The sequence below is a fragment of the Chrysochloris asiatica genome, unplaced genomic scaffold, assembly GCF_000296735.1.
Source record: "Chrysochloris asiatica unplaced genomic scaffold, ChrAsi1.0 scaffold00085, whole genome shotgun sequence".
NCBI lineage: Eukaryota > Metazoa > Chordata > Mammalia > Afrosoricida > Chrysochloridae > Chrysochloris > Chrysochloris asiatica.
This window is the reverse complement of record NW_006408603.1, coordinates 6,154,073-6,169,901: the sequence shown is the minus strand read 5'-3', so window position 1 is coordinate 6,169,901 and position 15,829 is coordinate 6,154,073. Positions and strand designations below refer to the sequence as shown.

The window sequence follows — 15,829 nt, the reverse complement described above, 5'->3', positions numbered from 1 at the left end:
TTTCCAAGGAGAGGCTGTTGAGTTTGAACCACCAATCACGTGGTTCAAACCGACCTTGCAGTCCAACACTTTAACCTACAGCACCACACCACTTTACATATATATGTATGTATAGTGGTGGTGGTTATGTGCCATGGAGTAAGTTCTGACTCACAGCAACCCTATATAGGGTTTCTGAGACTGTAAATCTTTACGAGAGCAGAAAGCCTCATCTTTCTCCCACGGGACCACTGGCAGTTTCAGACTGCTCACCGTGAAATTAGAAGCCCAACTCATAACCACTACACTACCAGAGCAGAGCTCTCTCCACATATACATATATACACATTCATCACAGTAAAACTAAATTTAAAATAAAACACAAAACAAATTCATGAATCAGCTTGGGTTTCCTAAGGAAGCACTACTGGGTAATATGTATGAGCACTCCACCTCCAGTGAGTCCTGCCCAGCTTTTTCTCCCCACAGCCTATGTCTTTACCACCCCTGAAGCTGGGTTCTCCACTATTTAGTAGTGGTCAACTAGAAAGAGCGGTGTTAGATTTGACGCCTGGATCCTCTGCTTCCCATTGCAGGATGCTGAGTACCCTATTGCACCTCTTTTATTTATTTAACTTTTTTTCTTTTTGTGAAGCTTTTTATTGTGAATTGTGTGAAGGTCTACCGAGAAGATCAACCATTTCACATCAAACAAATCAAGAACTTTGTTTCATCTCAGTGATTGCAATCCCCTCCATGTAACAACAGTTATCCCTCTTCCTGCCTGTTTCTTATTTTCTTATTTCCATTCTACCCACTTTCTCATTCTTTCTCAATTTTGTCCATAAATAAAAGTTGCCCTTTTAATCTTGAATGATTGACCACTCCATGGTGAATATACTTTATTAGTGTTGTCCTCTCTATATACCTACCTACTGCTTAGCTGAAAATTGGGCCATGAGAGTGAGTTCCATTCCAAATCTGAAGGGTGGTCAAGGGCTTCCTCCAGTCTCTTTCTGACCAGTAACCCTGCTCTTTTTCTGTTCTTTTGTTTTGTTTTTGTTTTTTTCCCACATTTTCTCCTGCTCTATCCAGGACCTTCTAATGTGCTCCCTTTCAGAGCAGTTGGTAGTGATTGCCAGGCACCATCTAGTTCTTCTGTCTCAGAGTCGTGGTGACTGGTGTTCACATGTTCCATTGGTCCATTGGACTAGTTGATTCCAAGTATCTTCAATTTTCATCACTGTTCTTTCTTCTGCACATGGAGAGACCAAAGTTGCCCATTAAATGACCACTCATGAGCTTTTAAGATCCCAATAGGATCTAGAACAAATTAGGGTGTAGAACACTGTCTTTGTGGACAATGTTATGCCAATTGACCATGGTGTCCCCTGAGACTATGGTCAGGCTCTCGAAATTCCATTATCTTTTAATTCCATTTTTCTACAAACTATACATTTTAATCAAACTATACATTTTAATCAACTATTCAGTTGACTTACCTTAAGCCAACAACTTAACTACTTTTAACTCAACAACTGCTCAATAAGAGCAAGAACTGAATAGCCACTTGGGGTACCAGAATGCCCAGAGCATGTGGCAGCAGTTGCTTACACCTCTTGGTGTTCAGCCTTCTCTTACTAATAATGAACAACAGACTTCCGGGGGATTGTCAGGATTTGGGTGAAGATGGGCATAGAAGAGATCAGGTTTGAGCACTGAGGGAAGCATGACTTCCTCTTCTACAGACATTGGTACTGGGCAGGATGTAGGTGTGAAATAGGTATGAAAGAAAGAGAAGAAGGACTATAAAAATAATTCATTTAATAGAATATTCCAGAGGCAGGGAAGAGTGTAATCTCCGAGGCACTTGGACTGGAAAGAAGCAGAAGCAAAGCCCTTCTTGAATGCCCTGTTTTTAGGAGACTGTTGTCCACATGCTGCTCAGAATCTGACTCTGTGTGAGCTCTCAGGTGAGTAAACTCACCGTCCTGGACCCAGACCTCCAACTCCATCCTTTAAGGTGGAAACGTGATGGTCTTGTTTGTCTCTGGGCTTTTGTTGTTGTTAGGTGCCATCAAGTCAATATTGACTCATAGTGACCTTATATACAACATAACAAAACATTGCACCTTCCTGCACCAACCTCACAATTGTTGCTACACTTAAGTCCATTGCTGCTGCCACTGTGACAATCCATCTCATTGGGGGTCTTCCTCTTTTTCACTTACCTTCCACTTTACCAAGCACTGGTCCTTCCTGATAATCTGTCTGAAGTATGAGAGACAAAGTCTGCCCATCCTGGCTTCCAAGGAGCATTCTGGCTGTACTTCTTCCAACACAAATTTGTTTGTTCTTTTGGCAATCCATGGTACTTTCAATATTCTCCTCCAACACCATAACTCAAATGCATCAATTATTCTATGGTCTTCCTTATTTCACTGGCCAGCTTTCACATGCATATGAGGTTATTGAAAATACTATGCTTAGGTCAGGTGTACCTTAACCCTCATACTGACATCTTTGCTCTTGAATACTCTAAAGAGGTCTTGTGCAGCAGATTTGCCTAATGTAATACATCATTTGATTTCTTGACTGCTGCTTCCATAAGTATTTGTGATTGATCCAAGCAAAATGAAGTCTTTGGATTTTTATACCATACAATTGGGTTATGAATTTATGGCCAAGTGTTTTCTGGTAATATATAGGTTTGCTATGAGGAATAAAAGGAAGAGAATGGGCAATGCAAAGAATCCTATAGGGAGTCCCTGGGTGGCAAATAGTTAACACATTCTGAGAAACCTCAGGAGAAAAAAAAAAAAAAATCCTGATGATCTACATCCAAGAAACCAGCCATTGAAAATGCCATGGAACACATTTCTACTCTGATATACAGGGAGTCACCACAAAACGACTCCACAACTGGTTTGGTTTCTTGTTGTCGGTTGCCACCAAGTCCATTCACTCCCAGTGAACCTGTGGAAGAGAGCAGAGCTGACGCTTTGGGTTTCCTAGGCTGTGATCCTTACAGGAGCTGACTGCCAGTTCTTTCTCCCAGAGAAAGGCTGAGCGTTCAAACTGCCAACCTTTTCATTATCAGTCAAGCCCAGGCTTCTTTATTTACTACTTGTTGTTGTTGTTAACTGCCGTTAAGTCGATTCTGACCCATAGCAACCCTGTATAGGGTTTCCGAGGAGCAGCTGGTGAGCTTGAATCACCGACCTTGCAGTTCAAGTGGCTTTACAACCTGGCACATTAACCCATAGTGCCACACTCTTAATAAACATCACTGGTTGAATGAATTGTGTATTTATAATAGAAATATGAGAGTCAGCCTGATCCAGATCCCCATTCTCATTCCACACATCTCCTACTCCCTTGAGATTGTATTCCTCTCTACATCACTTGCCTCCTCCCTGCAACTAGGAGAAGATGGCATGTAATTTATGGGGATACAGAGAAAAGATGAAGGGGGAGAAATGGATAGACACAGAGTGTGTTAGTAGTCATTGCATCTAGGAGCAACCAGAAACATGTCAGAATGACTAACTCACTGGGACCAACTAATTAAGCCTTTGAAATGCTTTGATACTTTCTACCATGGCATGGCAGAAATCTTGGAGTCCTGGTGTGGCACTGTAGGATAAGCACTTGACTGCAAGGTCAGATTGAACCACAAGGTCAGTGTTTCAAACTCATCAGCCGCTCTTCGGAAATCCTATTCAGGGTCACCATGAGTCAGAACCAACTTGACGGCACTTAACAACAACAACCATGGCATGGAGGATTTCACTCTTCTCACTCTGAGTATGTACAAGAAAAAAAGAAGCCCACAGCCCATTAAAGCAAGAGACTGATGAGAATGGTACATGCCAAGAGAAGAGAGAAATAGCATTGAAAATCCAAAGAGGGCTTTTATTTATTGAAGCTAGGTGATGTATTTTTGCTCCCTGATCCTTGCTGAAGAAGACTCTTAGAGATTAGAGAAGAAGAGGGAAAGGGGGTTGGGTCTGTGTGACTCACCGGCCCAAAGCAGCATCTTCCCCATCTCTGCTGTAGTCCCAGAACAAAGTCCTAGGGTCCTGGGTGCTCTATATCAGGTTTGGATGGGGAGGGGCCTGATTATCACTGTGAAAATGGAACAGCTGCAGGAGACAGTGTGCCTGCAATTCAGCCCCAAGGCCTGCTTCCAGCTCTACACTTGTGCTCTTTCCAAGGTCCCCCTTGTGCCAAGTTCAGCGAATACATTAAGCGTCACATCTTCTCAAGAAGACAATATTCTTCTGACTATTTCTTGGACAGTGAGATGCAGAAAGCCGTGATGCTGTTATAACAATGCTTCCCTCACCTGACCATCTTGTACCAACTAACTGATTAAATCAAACATCTACTGAGTGTCTCCCTTGTATTGTGTACTAGGGATACATGGGTGCTTAAGATACGGTGGCTGCCCTTACATCTAGTAATGTAGTCATGAACATATGGAGACAGATTGAAATGTATTATTACCACATTGCAATAAATGCTGTAGAAAATGAAAGAGGGTATCTCTACTGGAGGGGGAGGCAAGACTCCACAAAGCAGCTGACCGGTGAATTTGGACTGTCATAACTTACCCACGAGAGGAGAGAGGAAAGGTCATTTTAGGGGGAAGGGATAACATACTTTAAAGCCTGGGATATCTTTAGAGCAGTGAAATTTCTGCATGACGCTATAATGATGACACGTGAGATTATACAGTTGTCAAATGTGAACTGATGATATATCAATATGGGCTCATCAGTTCTAACAAATGTACCAAAGAACGTAAGATGTTAACAATCGGGTCAATTGTGTGCAGGGGAGAAGGAATAGATGAGAATTCTCTCAACTTTCTGCACAATTTTTTTTATATATATAAACCTCAAACCATGCTAAATCATGAAGTCTATTTAAAAAAAGAAGAAGAAGAATCTTGCTCCCCTGAAAAAAGGCTGGGACAGGAGTGAGTCTGAGGTATACAGGGACTGGTAAGGACCTCTCAGTGACTGAGCTGCAGGCCAGCTTAGAAGAACACCAAATGGACAGACCATGTGACTACCCTAATGGACACTCACTTCAAACTGCAGGCAGCTAATAAGGGAAAAGCCATGACACATAGACCAAGGGAGTGAGGTCATTTGACCCTTCACCCAAGACACCAAGAGATCACCCTACCCCCAGTCCCAACTCTGGACTCCCAAGAAGACAGATGATCCACTTCTTAACTACCTCAACCCACCCTCCTGAGGGTTGCCATCCACTGTAAACAGTGGAGGAAAGGGTCATGGATAAAGAGCCGCGTGGACAGTGTGGGCAGCAGGAGAGAGAGGTAAGGAAGTCAAAATACTGGGCCAGGACTGTGGGAGCAGGTTTTGAAGTTCCTGGTGACATTTGGATAGTGAAGTAGAGGGTTTGAGTGCATCCAAGAAAAGGGGAAGCAGAGAGCTGGCTACTTTCACATGGTTCTAAATTGTGGGTTTAGGGGGCAGATGTGAAGAGCTTTTTATGTTTCTGCGTTGTTACTGTACAAACAAGTAAAATGCTAAAGCAAGTCCATACTTGCTTGAAAATTCCTTGGTGTCTAAATTCATGTCTCATTAACGCCCAAGAAGCTAACACATACCAAACTCTCAAAAAAAAAAAAAAAAAATTAATTAAAGTGATTCTGCTGCTGATTTTTAAACTAACAGCATCCACACCTCTCCATAGCTTGGTTCCTTCTACTGCAAGATAAAGTTTAAGTTAGACACTCAAATGGTTTCAGGCCAGGAAGCAGCTAAGGGGATCAGTAGGGAGTAATGGTGGTGGTGGTTATGTGCCGTAGAGTCGGTTCCGACTAGGGGCTGTGAAAAAACAGTCAGATGCATTAAAACTGTGTGCTGCTTCTTCCCCATCCCCTTGGGGGAGGGAAATATTTTCTGGTAAAATTTGACTTTCAAGTCACCTGTTTAAAATATTAAGATTTTGTTTTGTTTTCCCTTCCTGTAACATTCTTGAGTCATTCATTGCTCTGACTCATGCTTTTTCCTAAGGATTGTTATTGTTAAGTGCTGTCGAGTGGGTTCCTACCATAGTGACCCTGTAAAGGGTTTCTGAGGAGCGGCTGGTGAGCGTAAACCTCTGACCTTGCCGTTCAAACCTACTTTGCAGTCCAGCGCATTAACCCACAGTCCCTCACCAGGACTCCACTTCCTAAAGACAGACAAAACATGGGAGAGAGAGTGCTGAGAGAAGTGATAACCTCCAGTAGATAACTTGTTGTTAAGTGCCGTAGAGTCAATTCTGACCCATAGTGACCCTGTGTAGGGTTTCCAAGGAGCGGCTGGTGAGGCTGTGTCCTTGAAGTCTATGCTACAGCTCTGTAACCAGAGGCAGCCCACTATCAATTAACAAATTCTTTAAAGTACTTGTTAAAGTTTCAATATGGAGTCCGTGCTTGGCTGCTAACCAAAACGCTAGAGGTTCAAACTCACCCAAAGTTGCCTTAGAAGACAAGGATTAGTCAGCCATTGAAAACCCTATGGAGCACCGTTTGACTCTGACACAAATGGGGTCCCCATGAGTAGTGGTTGACTGTATGACAACTGATATGTGAGTTTGAATTTAGAATAAACTCTTAAAAGTAGAACACAAGAAAAGACATTGTAGAAGGAACATCACAAATATTTGGGGGTTTTTGATTTATTAATTGGAGAAAGTAAGAATTCCATAAGGAGAAGGAAGTTCAGGATCATTTAAAATGCTGCTGAAAGTCCACAGAAGCATTAGGGCAATCCCAGAGTCCTGCGGAGAGGGGTGGAGAAAGATGCCTTTCTCTAGTCTAGGCAGAGTAGGCAAAGCCCACCCTGTTGTTGGCCATGTCATAAACAGAGTAATATTCCTTGAGGAAGACATCTCCCAGAATCCACAGGGGCTGCCCATTGGGAGAGGGCAGGTAAGTGGCTTCAATTCCAAGTCTGCAGTAGCCATTGTTCTAAAAAGACAAAGGACATGAGGCTATAACTATGTGAACTGTAGAGACATTTCCCCACAGGAACTCCCTCTACCATCTATTCCTGTAACACTCATGGGACCTCTGAATTCCTGTTTAGCCTCAGCCTGCCCCCCTGATGATTCTTCCTAATTGTCCAGATGTGATCTGAGACATGGGACAGCAGTTTGGGCCCCACTGCTTTACAGGATCCAGAAAGCCCAGGAGAGAATACGTACGTTGAAGACATAGGCAGAGGGAGGCAGAGGGAACTGGGACCCGCCGATGACGAAGGTGATGGTGGGCATACTCTGTACATTGTTGCAGTTGACCACAAACTGAGAGAAGGAAGAGGTGACACTAAGGAACCCAGGAACATGGAGCCCAGACAAGGGCCCACACCCTTTTTCCTGAGTCCCCTTCAAGACCTTGCCCTTGACCCTCTAGCACAGGCTGCTTCAGGCATAAAGGGCATGGCTTGTTTTCCAGATGCAACATTGGCTGAGCCCTCTTGCGTTTTTGAGCCCTCTTCTCAAACACATCTCCTCAAACATGTCTCATGTCCTAGTTTTGGGTTGTGTTGTTATGACTAAAGAACTTTGACTTACTCTGAAACATAGTCTCTAGCCTTAAAAAGTGCAATCTACAGAGAAAAGATATGAGCATGCTCACACATGTAAAGAAAAATAATAATAATACTCTTGTGCTCATTCAGATCCACATTTGTGGACTCACGTCTGTGAGCTCACCTCACATATGCACACTGAAAAACCAAGATTAGTATGCAGGGAGAAGCAAAGTATTGATATGCATACAAAGGGATGTAAATCAGTAGAGAGAAGGCAGCTCTGGAGAAAACCCAAAGGTGTATTTCTAGAGAAGAAAGAAATCCAAGTGGATTAAAGAAATGTATGGCTCTTAAATTTCAGTGCAGTCAAATAACACTGGTCAGACAAAGTAGAAACATGCTCCTGAGCCTGTCATGAATTAGCAGGCCCTCCTGACAACCATTTACCCCAAACTCACAGTCAGGTGACGTGGAATACTTCCTCCCCTCACCCTGCCTGCACTGAGGATTCAGAGCCTGAAATGCCATGTTGAGTTTCCACCTCATCTGTCCTTTTAGGGGCTCAGGTCCCCTCTCAACCCTTCTTCCTCTCCCTTGTGAACTCAGTGCACCCAAGCTCCTGTGTTGAGGTTGCCTGGCTATTCAGAGAAACCACTGGCTTCTGGTTACTCACATCACCATTCTGAGCCTGCTGGGCTCCTGTTGCCTGCAGGAAGGAACTCATGTACTGCTGGGGGACAGCCAGCAGGAAGGTTCCAGTATCCACGATGGCCTGGCAGCCCTGGGAGCACAAGCCTGTGGCCTGATTACCGATGGCAAACCTGAGGGGATGACCAGGAAAAAGAGGGTCAGGTGCCTCCGCTACAAGGCATGTCCACCCCTTCTTCCTCCAACCCAGCAGCTCGAACACTCTTCCTTTTCCAGCAAGTCAAGGCAATGATATCATACATCTACCCATGAAATACTTCTGTGTCTTTGTGATTATTGGTAGCAGTCACGATCATGAGTTTTGGAAACAGCTTGTGCTCAAATCCTGACCTTATGAAGTATGTAAATTTGTTTCTGAAATACTGCTGGCCTCCTCATAGTGTTGTGGAAATTGTATGCAATAATATATGCAATGTATTTAGCATAGCGTCTACCACAAAGAAAACACCAATGTCAGGTGCTACTGTTACTGATGATGTTCTTGCTGCTAGGTGCCATCAAGTCAGTTCCAACTCATAGTTACCCTGTGCACAACAGAACAAAACCCTGCCCAATCCGGCACTGTCCTCACAAGTGCTGTTATGTTTGAGCCCATTGTTGCTGCCACTGTGTCAGTCCATCTTGTTGGGAGTTTTCCTCTTTTTTACTGACCTTCCACTTTACCAAGTTACTGATGATGGAAGCAGTAAAGATAATGCCTCCAACATTCAACATGGGTGATGCTGAAGCTTCCAGGAACAAAGACATGGATTAGTCTAGGAATGACCCATCTACTGGCATGGCAAGGCTTGGGTGACCAATTCTGAATGTTCTGACAAGAACTGTACGTTAGAACTTATGAGGCTTAGGTCCATCTTAACCTGGAAGGCTTAGTTGATTCTTTTAGAAACCTGTGCAATGTGGAGGAAAGGTGTCAGCCATGACAGAAACAGGAAACATAGTCATACTTGAGGAACACCTAGGATGCTTACAATCCATTGACATTGTACTTTCTACTTACTCCTGGATGGCAATCTGCCAGTAGACTTCCTGGGTGACAGGGGTCCAGGTGATCTGACCAGAATAAAGTTGGGTGTCCACACCTCCAAGGATGAGCTCCCCGCCATACTGATGGGTTGGTTGACTGGGGAGAAAGATAGAAAAGCATGAGTTTCCACAATATGAATGGGACAGATAGTTCCTCTCTCCTTTCTCCTCTATTATGCTCCCTCCCTCAGACTCAGAGGTTGGCAGAATGGGAGTCACCTGGCTCAGATTTGCAAAGGAAAAGAGACTTGTAAGAGTAACACTCAAGTATTAGCAAATTGGAAGCCTTGATTATATCAATAAAGGATACGATGGAGTTAGAAACTAGACACCTGAAAATAAACTGTAAAAGCATCTCAGAAATACTCTCTGAGACAAAGTAAAAAAAGCAGAAACATCTCTGAGATCCCCTGGAATAGGATCTGACAGATCTCAAGTGTGCTGTGACTAGAATGCTCCTACCATGGTCAAGGTAGGAACTAGACAATGCTATTTGAAAGAGGTATTAGATCCCAGATATGCCAGCCTTAGAAGAAGAGACTTGAACTTCAGGGCATTTTGAGGGTCATGTGCTTAGGAAATAGTGAGCAGAGAATAAGTTATGTCACTAACGTTCAAGATCAGGTGGAGTAGAAAAAGCATTAGATTTGTGATCAAGTTGTTGAGTTTGACTCTTGACTCCACATCTATCAGTGGGTGACCTTGATTAGTAGTGGAAACCTGTTTGAGCCTCCACTTCCTCACTGGTAAAGTAGGGTTAATAATAGGGTTTTTGAGGTATTTTAGGGTATATGTCACTTGGCACAATAGTTACAAGAACACTTTATAAAGCTGAGGGCATTATTAAAATTATGATTTCATTATTTGTCTCTTTACTAATAAATGCTCATGAGGCATGTTCTATAGAGCTACAGTTAAGCAAATCTAATACATTGATAGCCAGGTCTACAAAAATAACTGCTAAGGGAAATTGTTTACTTTTAAGAAAAGCATCATCATAAGACTTTTGACCTAACATAATGAATAATTTCTACAGTGCATTTAAAATAAATCTCCCCCTGCCCCAGTTAAATTACATTTTTTCTTAGAAATACATGGATTGCATATAGCAAGTTGTACTCATTGTATCAGGAAGCTTTATAAATCGGACCATGTCTAGTCTTTGGTGTGAGCTCCATGGGGCCTCCAAAGCCAGAACAGGGAGTAAGAGAGCAGGTCCCTTACCGTGAGAAGTAGAAACTAAAGATGGGTTGAGTAAGCTGACCCTGCTGCAGCATTCCCTCCATGACTGTTGGGGCATTTCCCACTGCCATGTTTGGGTAGGCCATGCCCAGGATCCCATCAAAGTCTGAGTAGTAGAAGGGGTTGCTGGGTTCATTCTCACTCAAGCCAAACTCTTGGTTGTTGATGACGATGTTCTGAACCTGAGGTGAGCAGACAGAGAAGCTTACATTTCAGGTGTATCAATCCTTCCCAGACTTAAATGCCTACGGCCTAGACTCTAGGACAGGAAGTTGGCATCTTTCATGCAGAGCTCAACCATGGAGGTGGGAATGGAGGTGGATGGGTAACAGTGTCACTGAACTATGTTTATGTCTGGGAGATAGGGAGAGTGTGTATGCTGTAGAGGGAAAGGCAGCTGTTTTCTGGAGTTCCAGTTTCCACCATCACAGAAAGTGAAAGGGCAGTTACCAGTTTTATAAGGAACAATCCAGGTGGAGAAATGATTAGAGGAACTGTGAGTGTTTGATCTATAGAAATAAGGAAAAGAGTGAAAGGACATGTCTTCAAATATCCAAGGTGTTACTGTGTAGAGAGGAGGCAGATTTATTCTCTGTGGTCCATAAGGCAGAGTTAAGACCAAGGGCAAAATCGCCAGTAGACAAGCTTTAGTACAAAATAAAGAGTTTTCTCGGCTACAAGGCCACCTGTCAGGACTGCTTTGGAAGCAATTCTTGACTTGGGAGATTGAATTAGACAATCTTTGAAGTCCCTTCCAACTTTCGGATTCTATGAAGATTGTACCTAATTAGTAAGCATGAATTTCTCTGATAGCTGAAAACTCTAGAAAATGGGACTCAAATCACAAATTCTCAGAGGTTAAGAGCTTCACTCACTGTCACGGTGTCATATCCCAGGACCACAGTCAGGCTGCCACTCCCATAGGACAGTGTATAGGTTTGTCCATTGTTTCTGAAGGTGGAGGACTGGCTAGGGTTGAACCTGTTGTGGTTGGCTGTGGAGAGACAGAAAACATTAGTGTCATTCACTGTTTTCCCCAAACTTGGAGACAACTTATCCTCAATGCCCTGAGATCTTCAGATCAAGATTGACATAGGCCATCAGTCTCAGATCCTCTGTACTGTAGATTGATTGTATTGATCTCCCAAAAGGTCTGTCCCCTTGGATGATGACAAACTTTGCTTAGGTTCCTTCTAAGCTACCATGAAGTGAGGGAAGGACTGGCTTAGAGGAGCTAAGAACACTGGGTCACAAGAGAGCTGACGGGAAGGAGAAATGTAGAGAGGAATGGAAGCCGAGCGTATTTCTTCTGCCTCTCTCCAGAACAGTCAGCGATTTCCACTGAAGTGCCCAATAAGGGCAGGATTTCTAATTGTTCCTAATAAATTATTATAAACCTGAGCTCCAATTCTTACTCTTCCACTTCTTAACTCACTCCCTTCCCTGCCCCTCCTCTGCTTCTCACCACGGGGATGCATGGTGATGGTGGGATACTCACAGCAGGCCTGGCTTTGGCAGTAGGTAGAAGGCACCCACAAATTGGAAGAACCAGTGTCAAAAAGGACCAGGAAATTTTGGGGTGGGGTCCCAATGCTGATCTCTCCAAAGTAGAACGACTGCAAAGAAAAGTTGGTTAGCTTCATTAAGCTCTCAGCCTTAGACTAAGGATGGGAAAGACGTTAGCCCACTTTTCCCAAATCTTTTCATTAGGAGAATAAGAGACTTCTCCCAAATTCTCCTTTTCATCTGGAAACTACACCTCTTAATATTCCACCTTTTTGTCCCTAGCTCCAAGTTTAGTCCTTTGATCATCTGAGACTTAATTTAGCAAGACAATGTCCTCCTCCAACTGTGTGTTCTACTTTTCAATAAGTTGATACCTCAGTGATTTTCTCTCCCTTTTTCAGTGTCCATCAACTCTCTCCATCTCACTTTCTCTCTCTCAGACACACACACACATACACACCCTTCTCTTCTTTTCCAGTGTTAGGTAGTTTTACCACCATTCTCCTCTTTCCTGGTCACATGCTAGCAAAAGTAATAAACAAAAAATGTTTGGGGTGTGAGACAGCATAGAAGAGCATTTCATTAGAAGGTAGTTTAACGTCTAAATGAATTTGACCACTCACGTCACTTACCTGACTCTAGTTCCTTCATCTATATAAACTGTGAGATACCATATAGCCCAGAAATTCTATACCTAGGTATATACACAAAATTGAAAGCAGCAATGGAAACAGGTACTTGTTCACAAATATTCATTGCAACATTAGTCACAATTGCCAAAATGTACAAACAACCCAAGTATCTATCAATAGATGGATGGATAAACAAAAGATTGAGTCATACAATGAAAATATTTTCAGCTATAAAGAGAAATATGGTTCTGATACGTGACACAACATGGATGAACCTTGGAAACATGCTAAATGAAATAAAACAGACACAAAATAGCATATATTATATAATCCCACTTACATGAAATGTCTACAAAAGGCAGATGCATAGAGATAGAAAATAGATTAGCAGATGTTGGGGATTGAGGGGAGAGGATAGATAATGGGGTTATTGCTTAATGAATACTGCATTTGGGTTGGGGTTGATGAAAGGTTTTAGAAATAAGTAGTGGTGAGGTTTTTTTTTTTTTTTTTTTTAATGTGGGAGCTGAAATAGGAGATCCCTAAGGAGTCCTGGTGTGGTGCTGTGGGTTAATGCGCCAGACTGCAAAGTCGTTTGAACTGCAAGGTGAGCAGTTTAAGCTCACCAGCTGCTTCTCGGAAACCCTATACAGGGTCGCAATGGGTCGGAAATGACTTGATGGCACTTCACAACAACAACAACAAAGGTGCCATCCAAGGAGCTCTGGTAGAATAGTGGTTATGAGTAAGGCTGCTAACCTCAAGGTCAGCAGTTCAAAACTACCAGCTGTTCTGTGAAAGAAAGAGAAAAAGATGAGACTTTCTGCTCCTGTAAAGATGCTGCTATTGAGTGCCATTGAGTCTATTCCAATCCATAGCGACCCTGTATAGGGTTTCCAAGGAGCAGCTGGTGAGCTTGAACCACCAACCTTGCAGTTTGCACAGCTTTGCAGTCTGGAGCATTACCCCACAGTGCCACACCAGGATTCCTGGTATACAGGAGTCCTGGTGTACAGCCTCAGAAACCCTATGAAGGGTCACTATGAATTGAAACAGACTCCATGGCACACCACCACTAAGGTGCCGTCCAGCTCTAACATCTAACCAAGAACAAGTCCATTGCACACCTCGTGTTGCCCTGATCAGACATTCAAATGCATTCATTTTCTCTAGGAACCAGTGTACTTTCTCAAAGTGGGGAGAGAAATCATGTCTAGAGCCACTGGAGATGTTGTTGCATGGCCTAGCAGCCTCCTATGTCTTTCTCGTCTTTCCCCTGGAAACTCTTTGCTAGGACTTCCTTTGGATCTCTCAGTTGACTCAAACATTCCCTGTATGTAACGCTTAACTATATGAATGGACTTTAGAAAGATGGGCCATTAATGAGAGGAAAGAGAACTATTCTACTAGTATATGGTACCAATACACAACTTTATTACTCAGATAGGAAGGTAAGACTTAGAGAGGTTTAGCAAGTAGTTCAAAATCACAGCTAACAAGAGGTAAAAAATGAGTGTCTAAGAATGGTTTGTAGCCAAGGGTTATGAACAACCACCCTCCCACCTCACTCACATCCATGTAGTTGGTGATGGGTTCATAAGCAACAGCATCATTACTGAAATACTTGGTAGCTGGATCAGTTTTGGGGTTGTTCCTTAGAAATGTCTCCAGGACACCATGTTCTTCCATTGCCTCGCGAATAGACTTGCCTTTCTTCAGAATTATTCTGTAGAGAACAACAAAAGCCATGTGATTCACCCTGTCCCATTAAAACAATTTAATGAACTGACCTGGAGTCTTCAAACATCTTCAGTACTCTGCTCAAGGAGAGGCTTCCTAGAGGAAATTCTCTCAGATTCTAGCCAGTTCTACCACTCTACCCATTCCAACGTTTCCAGCAGAAGTATACATAAACACCCATAATTTGTTTTGGTTTGGTTGGAAGCTTATATAATATTTCCCTGCTTCTTTCAGGTCCTTCGTATAATCTTGGGGCATAATTCTTGGAAAACAAAACACCCAATCCGCCCTTACATACTCACACATACCACACACACCTGTATTCACATTAAATGAACACATTTAAAGTCTTGGGTCACAGTACATAAGGAGCTCTGGTAGTGTGGTGGTTACAAATCAGGCTGCGAACCTCAAGGTCAGCAGTTTGAAACTATCAGCTGTTCCATGGGAGAAAGATGAGGCTTTCTGCTTCTGTAAAGATTTACAGCCTTGGAAACCCTGTACAGGGTCTCTATGAGTTGGAACCGACTCCACGGCACATAACCATGACCACCACATGTATAGTTCTTAATATTGAGAGCCGCCCTGACTGCTTCTCCAGGAAGTCTTAGAAAAGAAAGCCTAAGCACAAGGTCAACAGTTCAAACCTACCAGCCACTCTGTGGAAGAAAGATGAGCCTGTCAGTTCCCAGAAAGATTTACAGCCTCAGATAAACTAGAAACAGTTCTACTCTGTTCTATTTTATTGTAGTGGTTGTTGTTAAGTGCTATCTAGTCAGTTCCAATTCATAGAAACCCTATGAGGAGATGCTGGTGAGTTTGAACTACTGACCTTGTGGTTCCAACCAATCTTGCAGTCCAGCACATTTTAACCACAGTGCCACATCATGGCTCGGATATGACTCAATGGCAATGAGTTTTATTTTGACTGGATCCCTGGAACTCACAATGAAACTAAATCCCAGTACACACCTTTGCAAACCCTCTGAGAGGTGCAGACAAACCAAGACCAAGAGCAGGATCTTCATGGTGATGGTTTTCAGCTGCCCACCAGCACACAGGATACAGTGGCAGAGCCAGGGGTTGGGGCACACTGAGGGTGATTGGGTCTCTTTTTATACCCTGGTCTCTCTGTACTGTTGGTCTCTAGGCACATGTGCTTTCCTCCCTTTGTACCATCTTGTGTCCCCTCCACTTAGAAGGATTTTGTTTGTCTTTCTCTCTGGCGGGCATTAATGACTTTAATATCTACTCTGTAGTCAACTTAAAAGGGCACTAATGGCTTTGATGATGGAATCAAAAGATTAGGATTTGATAACAAATGTAAAATACACTGGTAACCTGTATTGACTGAGAAATGGGTGCTGGCAACTTCTGGCATAACAATGGAACAATTTGCTCTTTGGCTCCAAAGGACATGTGCTTTTTTGAGATCTA

General features: G+C 43.0%; 1 protein-coding gene across 1 annotated transcript; it reads right to left on the bottom strand.

The window, feature by feature from the left end:
• Positions 1-6,820: 6,820 nt before the first annotated feature.
• LOC102838732 (gastricsin-like) lies at positions 6,821-15,420 on the bottom strand. The gene is made up of 9 exons (XM_006865920.1): positions 15,365-15,420; positions 14,225-14,378; positions 12,013-12,130; positions 11,390-11,508; positions 10,497-10,696; positions 9,247-9,369; positions 8,212-8,359; positions 7,210-7,308; positions 6,821-6,973 (listed from the first exon to the last, which is right to left on the bottom strand). The coding sequence occupies exons 1-9, from the start codon at positions 15,418-15,420 to the stop codon at positions 6,821-6,823; spliced, it is 1,170 nt and encodes a 389-aa protein (XP_006865982.1).
• Between the last annotated feature and the right edge of the window lie 409 nt (positions 15,421-15,829).